Genomic DNA, 19,421 nt, shown 5'->3' on the forward strand with positions numbered 1-19,421 from the left:
TGGGCAGGCAAGACATGGGAGTTCTTTTTCTGAACAATGTGCGGAGGGTAATTTCAGTCTTTGAAGGCCTCAGTGACATCATGGGTGGCTAGGTTATGTGGAAGGAACTTCTTGGTGTGGAAGGTGTGTCAACTGTTGAAGTGGAGGTATTGATTGTGGTTGGTAGGTTTGATGCAAACAGGGTACTGATGTAGCCATCCTTGAGCAGAGATCAACATCAAGGAAAGCTGTAATGGAAAAGTGTTATGTTTACTTTTCTGTAATGTGTTATTTGCAACAGTCACAACCTAATATTGATTATATTAATAGTTTGCATCTGTGCTGACATTATGTTACTGTGTAAGTATTTTTGCGTTAACAATTTATTGCATTATAACTTACTATGTATAATGATTGTCAATAATCCAAATGGTAAATGTCTGTTCCTCTCCTGAGGTCATCAACCATTGATCCAGGGGAGAGTAATAGACACTAAATACCTTGCTAGTTTCATTGTGGTATTAAAATTTAAGCTGCTTTCAAATTTCCATACTTATTTAAAATTTTTCAAATTTCAATACTTATTTAAAGTTTATTTAAAAGAACACTTTTCAATATTTGTCCCTTAAGGACTGGTGAACCATTTCTGTAGGCAGCATTGTTTTCCCAGAAGAAAACATTCAAGATGAGTTCACAAAATTTAGAGGCAATAGAGAGCAGCAGGGTTTTTACTGGGTGGCTTATTGGGTTGAGGAGAACCAGGTGAGGGAGAAGCTGTTGAGCTCTGGAGGAATGTGGATGACGTGTCCTTACTCTCAGGCGTATTGGTTTACTGGTGAATACCGAGTTATCAAAACGATAACTATGGTAAATGTTGGTTTCTGTGTCCAAGGACACCCTCCCCCTCCTTCAATTTTACTAAAACAATGGAATAATAACAATAGCTTTAATAACAGTCAAACAGGTTTTACATATAGTGAGCTTTTATTTAAAAATTTCAGTTTCAGTGAAAGAAGTTCTCAAAGGTGTTGGAATGTAATTTTTGTTAACCTTTCTCAGTGCTTAGGTTATACCATGATAACAGATACACATTGTACGCAGGTCACAAAGCTTAGCAGATGCGACTAATCACTCATAGAAGTTCACAAAATTTAGAGGCAATAGAGAGCAGCAGGGTTTTTACTGGGTGGCTTATTGGGTTGAGGAGAACCAGGTGAGGGAGAAGCTGTTGAGCTCTGGAGGAATGTGGATGACGTGTCCTTACTCTCAGTCCATATTATGAAGGTGTTATCAATGAATCTGAACCAGGTGACAGGTTAGGAATTGTGGGGTGGTTAGAAAGTATTCCTCACCATATTCCATCAATAGTTTAGCATGGGATGGTGCCATGTAGGTGGTCATTGCAGTACCCTGTATTTGTTTGCAGGTGATGCCTTCAAAGGAGAAATAATTGTGGGTGAGTGTTCATGGTAGGCAGGAAGGAGGTTTTAGGTTTGGAGTAAGCTGGTTACTGGAAAAGGTTCGATGCAAGACTTAGTCCAATAGCTGAAAATAATCAACGTTATCAGCAAACATCACAGTTTTTGAAGTTCTCTCCAGTGTGCTGGGGGAATCAAGGGCAAAGCACCTGTGACATACCATATTTACTGTTTCTGCAATTTGAATTAACACTAGTTTCTTCCATATCGTTTATTAATGTGACTTTCTATTTTCTACTGTTAATATATGACTCGTTCTATGCAAGCAAAAAGCAGTGAACAGCATGGATTTTCAGTTTCATTACTGAAATCTTATAACCTACACAATCAAAGGCCTTTGGAAGACTACAGGAAATAACAACTGGTTTTATTTACTTCTACCAGAACTGAGTTAGTATCATATTGGTTTATCAGCACAGAAGATTTTTAAGAATCCAAACTGAGCTACCACAAGGCTATTCTTAGAAACATAGTTTAATGTTCTGAAAAAGCTACCACTTCAAGAATTTTTGTGAACATGAGAAGAAGAGACATCGGTCTATAGTTGTGACCAGTTCAAGGAAACCACATCATAAGTTCAAAACTCACTTTTTTTTTCATTATCTATTCTGACAGTACCTGAAATAAGCATTTCTGAACATTTTCAAAGTTGTGATTCTGATTTTATTGAATTATGGGGTAATCAAGTATTAGATCCAGTAATAAGGCACAAGTGAAGGAATTATTCTCAAATTAATCAACAATATCTGCAACAAGAGTTTTTAACACATTTACTGTAGACAAACCTGGCCTAAAACCAAATAACAAAGAGGAAATCAGATTGTGATCCTCAAAAATAGAAGCAAAGTTGCAATTTAGTGCAACTTTCTATTACTCTGAAAATTAGAGGTATGAGGGATATTGGACAGTAACTACCTGGTCTTTGATTACATAGATTTTTCCAGTGTAACGCTTCTTGATGCTCTTCATGGGGATGCAGGCGGATTTTATCATCCTGATGGTATGACATTTTGACAGTCTAACTGGCTGCCATCTTCTAGTGAGCTTGCAGGTACACAGTCACACAGGAACTGAGGTAACATCAGATTCGCTGGCTCATCTATACCCCAGGGAAAGATCAGCATGCATGTACGAGAAGTGAAATGTTTGGCCTCTGCAAAGTGAAGAATTGCATCATTGCCGGCAGTAGAAAGTAACAAAAGTCATGAATCACAAATTAAGATGCAACCAGACTGTTGTTGTTTTGTATCTGATTAAAACAGGATGCTACATCTTGCTTAAAGAAAAACCTTTGACTCTCTTAGTAATCAGATAACATTTTTTCAATGGATTCTTTAAGTAAATAATCCCAGTAACGGAAAGCTGGAGCAATAATTTGCATCTCTTTAAATGACTGAGACGATGTTCAGTGATGGCAAATTTTTGAGACTAGAGCAAACATTCATGATGTTGATGTTCCACGTATCACTCATGAACTCGACAAATAGTCTGTCCAGCATAAGTGTCCTTTTGCCTTTGCCCACAACTAGAGCCCTTCTTGGAACTGTTAAAGATGATTTGGGACTGATGCAGCCGGGGGTACATAAAATTCCCTGTCACTGCAGAAAGGCTAATATTGGACAGACTATATGCATGGTTCATGAACAGTGTGAGAAACATCAGCATCACACACGTTTGGACCAACCTGAAATATCTGCTGTCACTGAACATGTCTCAATGAAGGGCAAAATATGTCATTTAAAGAGACAGAAATTATTGGTTCAGCTTCCTGTTACTAGGATTGTGTATTTAAGGAATCCACTGAACTAAGATTATCTGATGACGTTATTAATAGAGATAAAGGTTTTCCTTTAAGCAAGTTGTGGCTTCCTGTTTCACCACATTTAAAACAACAATGATCTGTTTTTCAACCAGCTGCATCTTAATTTGCGATTCATCACTTTTGTTGGCTTCTACCAATGACGGTACTGCAATTCTTCTCTTTGCTTCTTGCACATGTACACAAAACTGTTCCCAGGGTATAAAGGAGCCACCACATCTGATGTTGCCTCAGTTCCAGCATGACTGTGCAACTGCAATCTCACCTGGTGGCCAGTTAGACTATTGAATACCTGTGAAGAGCATCAATTTTCAGTCTGTTTTTATCTCCCTTCTTATAAATTGGTATAACTATTGCAGCCTTTAGGACTTCAGGAAATTTTCCAGACTTAAAAAGTATTACTGATCATAAAGGTAAGAGGGGCAACAATAATGGGTACTGTTTGTTTCAGGATTGTGTTTGAGATGCCACACAGATCTGTACTGTAAGAGCTACATAGGTTTGTGACCACTTTGTATACAGTTTGACAGGTAACATGTCTCCATTTAAAAAATATTTATTTAGATCAAGTATGTTATGGAAAACAGCCTTGCTGCAGTGGTAACACTGGTTCTCATCAGATCACCGAAGTTGAACATTGTTGGGCTGGGCTAGCATTTGGATGGGTAAACATCTGGTCTGCCGAGCACTGTTGGCAAGCGGAATGTACTCAGCCCTTGTGATGCAAACTGAGAAGTTACTTGATTGAGAAGTAGTGGTTCCAGTATCATAAACTGAGAGTGGTGTGGGGACCAAATGTTCCTCCATATCTGCATCCAGTGATGCCTGTAGGCTGAGGATGACATGGCGGCAGGTCGGTACTGTTGGGCCTTCACGGTCTGTTCAGACGGAGTTAAGTTTTTTAGTTTTATGTTATGGAAAGTACTTCCAGAAGTTGCATTATCTAGTGTGGAGGTGGTAGGAGCTTCACACATAAAGCTGTTTATAAAGAATTCATTTACTGCTTCTGGCAATATTGGAGTTTCTTGTTTGTTTTTATGTTTTCCTAGTATTATGTTTATTATCTTTTAAGCACCTTTGCATTTGTTGCTGGAAGTTTCAATGGAAGCATCAGTGACTCTCTGCTTTGGCTGTCTGTATTTTGTCCTGTACTTCTTCCGGCTTTTTTGTACCTCTGCTTCAATTCTAGGTTACAAGTTTTAGCCATTTTATGTAGGGCAATAACAGTGTTTCTCAGGTCACCCTCTCCTTTCATCCTTTTAGTTAAGGACAACAGCTTTGAACTAAGCTTGTTAAAAGTGTTATCATTGTTATCACGATCATATACCCTATCCCCCTTGAGTTCTGATATGATGTGTCTCACTGTTAGCTGTGTAATGTTGTGTGGATACAAAAGTCTGATCCTCTTAATGTGTGTGGGATGCTCAATAGGGTAGTTTACACACCTGACCCTCAGCCACAGGCTGTGGTCGTCAGCAAACAGTGGATCTATCACTCCACACTGTTATCACCAATATTCTGAAAAGGACAGATTGGCGCTCACTGTAAAGATGACACACTGAGCTGCAAACAGGCACAACAAAACAACTGTTACACATTTAGCTTTTGACCCAAGCTTTTACCAGAAAAGAAAACATATACACATTCACATAAACATGCACGCATGACTGTTATCTCCAGCCATTCTGGTCTCAATACTCCATACTGATATTCATCTTTCATCATGTTGGAGATGATGTTGTCTGGGCACATGTGTAATCAGGTTAGCTTGTCACCCATACAGTACAAGTTGTTGAATCTTAGCAGGTTTTGAAAATGGGTGACAGCTGGTATTTTATGTGTGATGTCACTATTAAAATCATGAATATATGTTATCTTGTGGTGCCATATTTTGCCAGCAGTACTTAGTGTTTCAATTTGATCAATAAACCAATTAATATAACAGACTGGGATGCAATAAACAGAGATAAACACTAACTTTGGTTTAGGAAATAACATCGCAAACACTTCAAAAAAATCCAGAACGAGATTTTCACTCTGCAGCGGAGCGTGCGCTGATATGAAACTTCCTGGTAGGTTCGGGACCTTTGCCTTTCGTGGGCAAGTGCTCTATCAACTGAGCTACCCAAGCACGACTCACGCCCTTTCCTCACAGCTTTGCTTCTGCCAGTACCCTGTCTCCTACCTTCCAAACTTTACAGAAGCTCTCCTGCAACCCTTTCATTTCAAAAAGGTGTTCCTTGCAAAACTGATCAATTTCTTGTGTTACATATTCAGAGTTAAGACTTTTTGTTTACAAAAATATCAATTACTCCATATCTAATTTTGAGTCTACAGTATGAATTTTCTAAACGAAATCTTTCTAGAATATACTGAGCAGTCTCAGCAGGTGTGAGCCAGTGTTCACATACACAAAAAAGTGACGTGTGTGAGTTCAGGAATACAAGTATTTAATCTATTTTGTTTCTGGATGACTGCACATTTAGAAGTATAATTAAATTCTACTGTCAGCAAGGATAGGCAAAGAATTTAATGTTTCTGTATTTACAATTTTGGTATGACTTCTCGGGGCATGACAGTCATAAACTTGATCTGAGCAAAGCATCTGACATCGTGTCAAACTAAAAACTAATAAATAAGCTACAGCGCTACGGTTTTAAGAACAATGAAATGGAACTAATTAGAGCATGGTTGACTAACATAACTCAAGTGTTTATGGTAAATAGCTGTCAATCAAACATCTATCAATTTTTAGAGGTGTTCGACAAGGCTTGGTGCTTAGACCCTTCCTTTTCTTGGTGTACATGAGTGGCATGCCTATGTTCTTGTCTCGCAAGTCCATAATATCTATTAATGACACTACCCTGTGATTACCGTGGAGGACATGAGGAAAAAAACAAAAGCAATGCTTGAAAACTTTGACATATGGCTCCACAATAACAAGCTTATCCAAAACAATAGCAAGACTGAAACTATGTATTTCTTCCTGCGTACTCTAAATGAAAAAGTAAATGAATGTGACTGTTAGACTTCTCGGTATCCACCTGGCCCAAACTGACTTGGAACAGCCACACCGAACAATTATGTACCAACTTATCTATAGTAGTCATTTGTTAAGCAGATTAAAAACATTATACAGCAAACAACAACCACTATCTTCTTACTACACCTCCTTTCAGATTCATCTGCAACATACATTAAAACTATGGGGCAACTCTCCTGATGCTCAAATGGTGTTCATGCGCCAGTAGAAACCTATAAGACCAATATTACACAAATTCATAGTGATGAGATCATCAAAGATGTGCAACTGATCCAAAGTGGAATGGTCCTCATGGACGTGAAATAATAAAATGTTACATACATTTTCACTACACATGACAAGTTTTAGGTCACTGTAGTAATGCAGAATCAAATGGAAAAACTGTTTGTAGAACCTATTTACAATGATTACATTATTGCACTGAAGATGTGTGGAAGTCAGATTTTACACAACACCCACACTTCATAAAAGATGTGTTGTACACTATGAACTGCACTTCAAAAGTATTTATTCGCAAGACCAGTATTTGGATGTATAGCCCATCATATTGGCATATATTGTGCATGTCTACATTGAAAAACGTGTCTGTCAAAGTGTCACATACATGCTTTTGAAATGCAGCTCGCAGTTACAAGAAGATGTGTTTTATCAAACACATGCAAGCTGTGGAACACCCCACATACAAGATTTATGCAACACACGTTATTTGATATTAAAAACATACACACATTAACTGGTTCTATTAATAAATTTGCCAGTGGAGTAGGAGCTGCGTACCAATAAATCCTTTAGATTCCTTGTAAACTAAACTAATCTCAGGACCGAGTCCAAGTCTCGGTCCGGTACACAGTTTTAATCTGCCAGGAAGTTTCATTTAAGAATAAATATATTATCCCTAGTTCCTTGAATACGCCCCTGGAGGACATTTTAAGTTTACACTACAGATTATTCACATTACATGCTTTTGGATTAAAAATATATATATATATGCTGTCTTGATGAGTTCCCTCAACAATGATCCTGTATGACCTTATGAAATGAAAGTAAGCGAGGTACGCCAGCTTTTTTATTTTTATATTACCTATGTCTGACATCAGCATTGCAAATGAAGATCTGTTTAGATGCTTCAGCAGTTCTATGGTATGCTTGTCTCACTTGATAGTAAATTCAAGTTGTAATCCCAAAAATGTAACATCATCAACCTCTTCTATCTACTTGTTATCAAATTTTAGACTTGTACTGGGAGTGAACTTCTTAAAAGTTCTCAGCCCCCAGCCTTTTCATAGTTTAGTGACAAAGAATTGCCTAAGAAACATTAGTCAATGCCCATGAAAATTTCACTAACCAGTATTTCTAAAATTTGTGAGAAACCATTGTAATTGCTTTCCAGTTGGATGACTGATAGCTTACTACAGGACTTTTTCCTATTGACAATCCAGAAAGAGAGATGATTTGAACCATTTTGCAGCACTGGCTTGCTACATCATACTATCCTTATTTACTAAAAAGATATTCTGATTTATACAGCCAAACATCCTTGGCAGATCACAGATTATACCATTAGCATGTAATTTGTTGTCTAGCAAATAAATTGCAGTCTCAGTCTATGTGTAAATAACCTTCTTAATTTCAAAATCCTCTCGGAATTTAAATTTATCTATGTTGGTCATGACTATTTACTTTCCTATTACATGCTAAGATGTGCTGCTGTTTTTGTGTCGAATTTACCAAACAGATTTCTGTTCCAAGCAAAGTTAAAACAGCAGCTGGTTTACTTTGTTAACCATATATTTACTTGGAATTACTTTTCCTAATAAGGCTGGTGAGTGTATCCATTTGCATGATCAATGATCTATATATCCCAACTTCAATACTGTTTGTTTGATTCCCACTAAAATAATTACTGCTCCCTCTCAAAACATAACCCTTCTGGTGACGAAACTTAGTCTGATAAGTTTCCATTAACACACCACCATGGTCAAGTTTAAATTCCTATTAAAGGAGTAACATTGCAGGGGACTTGCTCTAGTAGAGATAACCTGTGGTAATAGACTATCTTTTCACGATCACAGACATCTTTTGGGAATTAATTACATCAAAATACATTAACTGTAGGAAAGCACACAGTGAACATATACAGAATTCCATATTTCAGTAGTAGCTTGATTACAGTAACAATGCATGCTGCATTTAACTGTGGTGGAACTAGAAACGAAAGCTGATGAAATCCATTTAAATAAGACCAGTAAATGTCTCAAAATTTTATCTGGCACTTAATGTGAGCTACCCTTTTGGCAAGGTAGCAAGTCATAATACAGGCCACATTCAAAATTAACTGTAGGTAAGTCCACCTGTATAAAGTACAAATGTCCTAATCGCATAAAAACATATTTATATATTCTGTGTGTGTGTGTGTGTGTGTGTGTGTGTGTCTGCATTTTGAACTATTTATTACAATTGTATTATAACAAACCTATGTCATTGTAAAAGGATCCCTGGATTAATAAATAAATCAAATCAAGTTCACTAATTGTAGTTAGACATAAGCAACTGCTGGAAAGCATTAAGGTACTTAAACATATTATTAGAGCTGATAACAACCATCATAAACGTAGTGTCTACTCCGAGCAATGTTTCTGTATGAAAATACCACAACAACTATCAGTTTTTAGAGTGAGCTTATTCTCTGAGTCAAATACTCTATTCTTGATTTATCAAACACAGTGCAACATAACAGTAAAAAATCAGTCACCATCTGTCTACGAATAATTTCCTTAGTGACTCTCAATATCGCTCCAGGACTGGCTTACCAACAGTAAATGCAGTTGAAAATTTTGTTTCATTTACACTATCGTCATTTGAAGCAAGATTATCTGTTACTGCTATTATTGTGGAACCCAACAAGGTATTTGACTCTGTCAGCCATCGAATACTACTAACAAGCTCTATGAGGGTCAGAACAATATGTGATCAGATCGTATGTGTGTGACAGAAAACAAATTGTGCAGTCCAACAACATGAGGTCAAATGTCTTAGATATCACACGGGGCATGACACAACATTCTGTGTTCGGACATTTACTTTTCATAATAAATGTAAATGACTTCCCCAGCATTGTGCTGTGTAAATCCACTCTCTATGCAGCAGATGACAGAGCTGAGAAAGACTTAGAACGTTACAGCACGAAAGGAGGGATCTTCTCAGAGCAGCTATTAACAATTTATAACCTAATGTTGCTGTAGGCCAATACTGGCTTTAACTGTCACTTGCACACATTTCAAGACATTGTTTCACTCGGTTCACTGACAACAATTGGTAACATAGTTTTCATTTGACTCTCAGACTGCAATCCTATGTCTCAGAGTTAAGATGTAAATACTCTTCAAAGAAGAAATGGATAGGTCAGACTTGATAACAATGTAAGATAATTTTTTAAATGTTATATAGCCTAATATTTTACATGCAATTCCATGATGCTGTATACTGTTCGATTAAATTATATTATTTTGTGCCAACAATAAACAAACTTATTTCAGGATGACATTTAGTCTACACTGCTTTCAGTATTTCTGTGGTGCCACCTGGCAATGCTGAGACACTTATTTATCTATTATATACAGTATACGCTATTCCCCCCCCCCCCCCATGAACCATGGACCTTGCCGTTGGTGGGGAGGCTTGCGTGCCTCAGCGATACAGATGGCCGTACCGTAGGTGCAACCACAACGGAGGGGTATCTGTTGAGAGGCCAGACAAACATGTGGTTCCTGAAGAGGGGCAGCAGCCTTTTCAGTAGTTGCAGGGGCAACAGTCTGGATGATTGACTGATCTGGCCTTGTAACATTAACCAAAACGGCCTTGCTGTGCTGGTACTGCGAACGGCTGAAAGCAAGGGGAAACTACAGCCGTAATTTTTCCCGAGGACATGCAGCTCTACTGTATGATTAAATGATGATGGCGTCCTCTTGGGTAAAATATTCCGGAGGTAAAATAGTCCCCCATTCGGATCTCCGGGCGGGGACTACTCAGGAGGACGTCGTTATCAGGAGAAAGAAAACTGGCGTTCTATGGATCGGAGCGTGGAATGTCAGATCCCTTAATCGGGCAGGTGGGTTAGAAAATTTAAAAAGGGAAATGGATAGGTTAAAGTTAGATATAGTGGGAATTAGTGAAGTTCGGTGGCAGGAGGAACAAGACTTTTGGTCAGGTGATTACAGGGTTATAAATACAAAATCAAATAGGGGTAATGCAGGAGTAGGTTTAATAATGAATAAAAAAATAGGAGTGCGGGTTAGCTACTACAAACAGCATAGTGAACGCATTATTGTGGCCAAGATAGACACAAAGCCCATGCCTACTACAGTAGTACAAGTTTATATGCCAACTACCTCTGCATATGATGAAGAAATAGATGAAATGTATGACGACATAAAAGAAATTATTCAGGTAGTGAAGGGAGACGAAAATTTAATAGTCATGGGTGACTGGAGTTCGTCAGTAGGAAAAGGGAGAGAAGGAAACATAGTAGGTGAATATGGATTGGGGGGAAGGAATGAAAGAGGAAGCCGCCTTGTAGAATTTTGCACAGAGCATAACTTAATCATAGCCAACACTTGGTTCAAGAATCATAAAAGAAGGTTATATACCTGGAAGAATCCTGGAGATACTAAAAGGTATCAGATAGATTATATAATGGTAAGACAGAGATTTAGGAACCAGGTTTTAAATTGTAAGACATTTCCTGGGGCAGATGTGGATTCTGACCACAATCTATTGGTTATGAACTGCAGATTGAAACTGAAGAAACTGCAAAAAGGTGGGTATTTAAGGAGATGGGACCTGGATAAACTGAAAGAACCAGAGGTTGTAGAGAGTTTCAGGGAGAGCATAAGGGAACAATTGACAGGAATGGGGGAAAGAAATACAGTAGAAGAAGAATGGGTAGCTCTGAGGGATGAAGTAGTGAAGGCAGCAGAGGATCAAGTAGGTAAAAAGACGAGGGCTAATAGAAATCCATGGGTAACAGAAGAAATATTGAGTTTAATTGATGAAAGGAGAAAATATAAAAATGCAGTAAATGAAGCAGGCAAAAAGGAATACAAACGTCTCAAAAATAATATCGACAGGAAGTGCAAAATGGCTAAGCAGGGATGGCTAGAGGACAAATGTAAGGATGTAGAGGCTTGTCTCACTAGGGGTAAGATAGATACTGCCTACAGGAAAATTAAAGAGACCTTTGGAGAGAAGAGAACCACTTATATGAATATCAAGAGCTCAGATGGCAACCCAGTTCTAAGCAAAGAAGGGAAGGCAGAAAGGTGGAAGGAGTATATAGAGGGTTTATACAAGGGCGATGTACTTGAGGACAATATTATGGAAATGGAAGAGGATGTAGATGAAGACGAAATGGGAGATAAGATACTGCGTGAAGAGTTTGACAGAGCACTGAAAGACCTGAGTCAAAACAAGGCCCCGGGAGTAGACAACATTCCATTTGAACTACTGATGGCCTCGGGAGAGCCAGTCATGACAAAACTCTACCATCTGGTGAGCACGATGTATGAGACAGGCGAAATACCCTCAGACTTCAAGAAGAATATAATAATTCCAATCCCAAAGAAAGCAGGTGTTGACAGATGTGAAAATTACCGAACTATCAGTTTAATAAGTCACAGCTGCAAAATACTAACGCGAATTCTTTACAGACGAATGGAAAAACTGGTAGAAGCCGACCTCGGGGAAGATCAGTTTGGATTCCATAGAAATGTTGGAACACGTGAGGCAATACTGACCTTACGACTTATCTTAGAAGAAAGATTAAGAAAAGGCAAACCTACGTTTCTAGCATTTGTAGACTTAGAGAAAGCTTTTGACAATGTTAACTGGAATACTCTCTTTCAAATTCTGAAGGTGGCAGGGGTAAAATACAGGGAGCGAAAGGCTATTTACTGTTTGTACAGAAACCAGATGGCAGTTATAAGAGTCGAGGGGCATGAAAGTGAAGCAGTGGTTGGGAAAGGAGTAAGACAGGGTTGTAGCCTCTCCCCGATGTTATTCAATCTGTATATTGAGCAAGCAATAAAGGAAACAAAAGAAAAATTCGGAGTAGGTATTAAAATTCATGGAGAAGAAGTAAAAACTTTGAGGTTCGCCGATGACATTGTAATTCTGTCAGAGACAGCAAAGGACTTGGAAGAGCAGTTGAACGGAATGGACAGTGTCTTGAAAGGAGGATATAAGATGAACATCAACAAAAGCAAAACGAGAATAATGGAATGTAGTCAAATTAAGTCGGGTGATGCTGAGGGAATTAGATTAGGAAATGAGACACTTAAAGTAGAAAAGGAGTTTTGCTATTTAGGGAGTAAAATAACCGATGATGGTCGAAGTAGAGAGGATATAAAATGTAGACTGGCAATGGCAAGGAAAGCGTTTCTCAAGAAGAGGAATTTGTTAACATCGTATATAGATTTAAGTGTCAGGAAGTCGTTTCTGAAAGTATTTGTATGGAGTGTAGCCATGTATGGAAGTGAGACATGGACGATAACTAGTTTGGACAAGAAGAGAATAGAAGCTTTCGAAATGTGGTGCTACAGAAGAATGCTGAAGATAAGGTGGGTAGATCACGTAACTAATGAGGAGGTATTGAATAGGATTGGGGAGAAGAGAAGTTTGACTAGAAGAAGGGATCGGTTGGTAGGACATGTTTTGAGGCATCAAGGGATCACAAATTTAGCATTGGAGGGCAGTGTGGAGGGTAAAAATCGTAGAGGGAGACCAAGAGATGAATACACTAAGCAGATTCAGAAGGATGTAGGTTGCAGTAGATACTGGGAGATGAAGAAGCTTGCACAGGATAGAGTAGCATGGAGAGTTGCATCAAACCAGTCTCAGGACTGAAGACCACCACAACACACACGCTATTTTCAGGGACCCTTTTTTCTTTTCTGTTTTTTAAGTGATTTTGTGAAGCGTCTTTGCTACAATGTAATGCTAACAGAAGCTCTTGATATACTGTTCCGTGATGTGAGTGAACAAACTGTGGAGCACATTGCTCTTTCTGTTGAGGGTATATTCATAGAGCCTCTGGAGCTTGGCACTCTTACAGATGAAGATCTCTGAGAATTCTGGACAATATGGACAGGAATCAACTTTTGGCTCCTGCAGAAATAAGATTCACTACTTCAGTAGACACTCATGAATAACGCACATTGCCAGAGAAACATTCAAGTGAGAGAACATAGGTTGAGGAGGAATTTACAACTTTCCTAAGCAACTCATTTTGTAAACCAAATTATTCTGATATATCACACATGAAACCAGTTGAAATCTTTGAACTATTTATGGACAATGATATTTTTCAATTGCTGGTGGAGAAAACAAAGAAGCATGTATTTCTCTGTATCTTTCATAATCCCAAAATAATGAAGGAGGAGATTTGGTGTTTTACTGTGATTCTCATTTTGAGCACGTACAATGAACTGCCACAGAACAGTTGTTCTGAGACACCATGAAGACACAAGAAACGGAAATACGGAAGCGTCCGATCCCGCCCGTCTGCTTTGACCCATGACGTCACAAATATGGCGGAAACAAAAACACACACACACACTTTCCACAAGAAGCCTAATGACACTAACGGGACAAGCGCGGGAAATGGGGTGTTTTGGGTGGGGGGCAAACTAAATATAAACAAATTTAGACGTCTTGCGTAGCTACAACGTGTAAGTGAAGACAGCCATGCATGAATACCCACCCACCTCCCAAGGGGTCGTAACCCCTGCAACCCATAGAAGATAAAGATGCTTCAGTAGCTGATTAGTGTTTTTAGTCTTTAAAAACAAAAAAAATTTCACGGGATAGAACAAACAGATCAGAAAGATAAATATAATAAACTAAAACAGAAATTGGAGGAAACAGATAATTAAAATAAGTAATAAGCGTTTTTAAATTTAAAAAAAATCTCACGAGATAGAACGAACAGATCAGAAAAGTAAACAAAATAAGATAAAACAGAACTGGAGACAGCCACACTCAAACCAAACTCCGCGCCGTCATGACGTCACACACGACAACACCCTTACGTCACGGGTCAAAGCCGACGCGTGGGATCGGACGCTTCTGTCGACCCCAAGAAACAAGTCAGTTGTAAAGTCCGTAAGCAGAAATATGTTTGAACAAATTCTCAAATTCATACATTGCAAGGAAAATTACGAAATTGAACACAATGACAAGTTGTGGTAAACAGGGCCTTTTCTTTCCTGTGTCCAAATTGACTGTTGAAAATACTTCAAACCAGAACGTGAGCTATCATACGATGAATGTATGGTAAAATATTATGGTAGACATTCTTGTAAACAGTTTATTCACGGAAAACCGATTCGACTTGGTTGTAAAGTTTGGTGTTTGGGCTCTGTACAAGGATATCTTGTTGATTCTGAAGTATATAAAGGGAAAGGTATTGAAAACTCCAAGTATTGTGAGTCTTATTTCAGAAAAGCTGCTACTTCCCTAGTACAAATGGCAGACAAAACCCCTTTCTGCTTTTATTTTGACAATTTATTCAAGAGCCTTGACCTTTTGAGTTACTTTAGAGAAAAGGGGTTTGGAGCAACAGAAACCATTAGGCCTATGTAAAATAAAACTGCCAAAGATTGCACTCTTCTAGCTACAAGTAGCATTATGACAAAAGACAGTAATTTCAAAGGAAGATGGTGTGTTCCTAAGTGCATGGATGGACAATTCAGTCATTACTGTAGCCTTACACATTCATAGTGAGGAACCTTCACATTCAGTGAAGCACTATTCACAGAGACACAAGAAAGTAATCACTGTATAATGTCCATATCTGACTGGGTTTTATAACAAGTACATGGGTGGAAATGGGCAAATGAGTGAAGATATAGCTAAGTATAGAATAAGAATACATAACAATAAGTGGTACTGGCCTATTTTCTCGTGGCTATTAGATGTCTGCACCCACAATGCTTGGATACTACACAAGAACTCAGGAAATGATATGGCACAACTTGAATTCAGGAGAAGAATTGGTTTGAAACATCTTACTGGTTACAGGTCAAAACAAATATGTCCTGAACACCCCCATCACTTTCAAACAACCACTGTGTCTTGGATGAAATTTGATGTGACAGAACATATCATTTCATAAAGAGGACACAAAATGAAAAAAAGAAGAGGTGTGCAGGGCAAGGATGCAACTCAATCAACCATACATGTGTGAAGTGTAATGTTGGGCTACATGTGCAATGCTTCTGCCTTTCCTTCAACTGCAATGAGGACACAAACATTACATAGTAAATTTGTGAAAATATTTTTACTTCTTCACACACAAACTGATAGTTTGTGTGTGTATTCTTCATGTATATTCCCCTCAAAAACTGAATATTACAGAACAATTAGTGTAATGACCTAATGCTGCCAGATGTTCTTAACAATATGTTGCTCAGAAAAATTTGAAAACTATTTTGTTGCTTTATTTAACTGATTTACATTAAATTAGTAATAAAAACATTTTTTAAAAATTATTCGCACAGTTAAGTGTTAAGCGGTACCAAATCAACAAATTGCATATTAATCATGAAATAAACTGTGGGTATCCTGTTTAGTTTATGTACTAAAGATGACAGCAATTAGTTAAACTTCTTGGGATCCGCCACAAAGAAACTGGAAGAGTCATACCAATTGTAATTGGTACTAAGTTATACACGTGACAAATTTTTTTAGGTAAATGAAGATCCTGTATTAGTAATAATTTACTGCTCAATGCATTTTATGCATTTTTTCAATCCCATTGGACATGTACAGTTTTATTATAGGGGAATTGCTCTGAATCAAAAGAGTTCTGACTTGGTAAAAGAAGGCAATCAGATGCATCTGTGGGGTCAGAAATAAGAGTCTTGTAGACCATATTTCAAAAAACTAAACACACTGACAGTTACATGTCTCTTTATACTAAGCTGTCTAATACATACAAAAGAAAACCAACACAGTCACAAACTACAACACTCTGTTCATCAACATATCAAATACCTAAAACAGCAGATTGACAAGACAATTGTTAGACACATAGTTACAGATAAAGCTATTTAACATGTTGACATTACAGGCACACATTGGGTCACCGAGTCCATTTACAAGCACCACAGAGAAATGCCTTAGAGAAAAGATTTTTTTAGAATATAGAGTTCAAAAGCGTCCTAACGTTGATCGTAATTATAAATATAGTTCGATTTTGATTAAATTTATGTGTGAGACAATAATGGCTATATCACGTGCTGTATGATGGGCAGTTTTGAATATTGATCGTCAATAAAGATCTGAAATATCTCTTACATCGTCCACGTTATTTGCGTAATTGTTTATGGTACAAAAGACGATATCAACCGATTTTTTTAAATGATGACACTGGATAATAAACAAAACTTATCTAAAAGAAAAGATGATCTGATGATATACTGCAACAAAATATCTTCAAAATTGAACAACAAAATGATTGTCCAAATATGTGACTGTCGATTAAATTTTATTACAGGTAAAGACTCACTATTTTTAAAATCTTCCAGTCGAACATGATTGTTTAGTGTCCTTATATATTCTGCGACCAACTTTTCTTCTTCTTCGCCATCTGTGGTACCTGCGAGGATTTCCAATAACTTTGCAGATGAAACTAACACTTCGTCGAGTTTACCTGCCATTTGTCCTTGTTACCGGTGACAGCACACGTAAATATACACAGCAACACGCTCCCCTTCTCACTATTTACAAACACTTTGACGACACTTGACAGTTTGTTTACCCGTGTTAGCATCTTTGGCGGAATTTGATTCCACGAATATCCATCAGTGCGATGGGCTAGCGCGCACAGAAAAGTTTCCGTCACTGTCACGACTTGTCATAAAAGCGGAATGCGCTCACTAAGGATGACAGTCATAAACTGTTTTTTAAAATATAAGTGACATTTGTTGATATGGATTTTGAAGAGCCGGTCGTTATTTGCGGACTCATGAAACGCAAAAGAAAGTATCATAAAGAGGAATATTGGGTAAACCCATAAACAAAATCGCAAGTGGGCTACGGTACACCCCCCTTCGGAGTTTCAGGCTAAGTTTTACAGAATGTATCATGAACTTAGACAAAATGAAAAAAAAATTTTTCAGTATTTTCGAATGAATGTTGCAAGTTTTGATGAACTACTTTGCATTTTACATGCACTGACATATAAATTTGAAAATATTATTAGAATGATTTCTACCCATTCTTTAACGTTCAGATTTATTTCTGAACACTCCTTTAATTTCTTTGTCCAAATGTGCTGGTCTTTTTTCCACTTCTTCTAGAAGAATATAATTATCAGTATCATCTTCATGCATAGCGAAGTTGTGGGAGGACATTGATGCCACACTTTTGTTAGATGGAAAACAAATAGAGAGCAGAAAGTGCGTGCTTTACTTTATTTATATTTTTTCATATCGTTTCGGCCTGCTATGGACCATGAAGATTTTTATCTCTTCCCTGATTGTGTTTTCTTCTTTTGCCAGTAGATTTTCATTTTCACTGACTGTGCTTCTTTTCTCTGTTTTGACCATTTGCAAGCCGAACGTGGAACTGGCGTAGTAAGCGAAATAAAATTTTTAGACATTCAGGATCGAAAAGTTTTCGGAGAAAAAGTCAACATTACTAAAAATAGTAATTTTGACTTTTTCTCTGAAAACTTCTCGATCCTGAATGTCGTAAAATGAAATTTCATCTTCCTGTAAATCCTTTTTAACTTGGTTTTCCCATTGTGAATACGATTTTGTTTTTGAAATTGTTGAATGTAGGCGATGAGTAAGTCTTGACAGGTTCATTCTTTCCAGATGACCAAAAAACATCACCTCATGCTGGTAACAATGTCTTCCGTACGTTCGTATAAATCACAGTTGTGTCTTTGGCGGAATTCTCCGTTTTCCTTAATAGGGACAAGGATTTTCCTCAAAATTTTCCGGTCTTTTATTTCAAGTTTTCTTAGTGGTCCTTTCTTCGTCATGTTTAAACATTCTGATGCATACAAAGCTGACTGTCTAATTATGGTGTTATAATGAAAAAGTTTTAGGGTTAAAGACAGACTTTTGATTTTGTATAAGTCTTTGCACAGATGAAAAGCACCTTCTAGTTTAGAACACCTACTTTCTACAGCTGCATTTTCTGAACCGTCAGGTGTAATTATTTCTCCAAGATATTTAAATTTCTTCGAATGCTTGATTTTCTCTTGTTGTATTTCAATTTGAGGAGGAGCGTGTTTGATGTCTGTCATGAATAGAGTTTTGTTAAATGCTATTTTTAGGCCAGTCTTAGCAGCAATTGATTGTAGGTTGGACACTTGAACCTTAGCTTCGTCAATATTATTTGCAATGAGTGCCAGATCATCAGCAAAAAGCCAAATAGTTTCCACTGAGGCCATTTCTTTCGTGTCAAATTTGAATCCCATAACCTGGCGGTACGGTTGTTTTCCACTCTCTGGCTATCTTTTCCAGGGCACAGTTGAAAATCAATGGAGGGAGCGGGTTACATTGTCTCACCCCTGTACAGATTTCAAATGGTTCTGATAATTCGCCTTTGAACTTGACCCTTGACGCTGTGTTATTTGAAGTGGCGCTTATCAGATTGATTGTTTTCCTATCTATACCAAATTCGGCAAGGGTGTTCCTTATTGTTTCTCGATCAATTCAGTCATACGCTTTTTGAAAGTCGACAAAGGTCACAACAAACGTTTTTGATCTTGATTTTGCGTGTGATATAACAGATTTCTGGTTATGGATCTACTCTGCACAGGATCTTGATGTCCTGAAACCAGCTTTATATTCGCCCAATTGTTGATCTAAGACTGATTCAGCCCTGTTTAACAACAGTCTGGAAAAGATCTCGTACGTCGTTGGTAGCAAAGAGATTCCTCGGTAATTATTCAGATCACTCTTATCGCCTTTTTAAGTGGATGAATAGTTACTACAGTCCAATCTGGAGTAGAGTTTCAGTTTACCAAATCTTCACTATGATATCATGGAGATGTTTTGTTGTATTATGATTTGCGTATTTCCACATTTCA

General features: G+C 37.7%; 1 protein-coding gene across 1 annotated transcript in view; it reads right to left on the reverse strand.

Moving 5' to 3' along the window:
• LOC126188080 (NHL repeat-containing protein 2) overlaps positions 1-17,132 on the reverse strand; it is a 156,838-nt gene extending 139,706 nt beyond the window's left edge. Inside the window, exon 1 of the mRNA XM_049929532.1 lies at positions 16,884-17,132. Within this exon, the coding sequence (XP_049785489.1) occupies positions 16,884-17,034 (151 nt within the window). The 5' untranslated portion in view covers positions 17,035-17,132. The remainder of the gene's footprint in view (positions 1-16,883) is intronic.
• Between the last annotated feature and the right edge of the window lie 2,289 nt (positions 17,133-19,421).

The sequence above is a fragment of the Schistocerca cancellata genome, chromosome 5 (assembly GCF_023864275.1).
Source record: "Schistocerca cancellata isolate TAMUIC-IGC-003103 chromosome 5, iqSchCanc2.1, whole genome shotgun sequence".
NCBI lineage: Eukaryota > Metazoa > Arthropoda > Insecta > Orthoptera > Acrididae > Schistocerca > Schistocerca cancellata.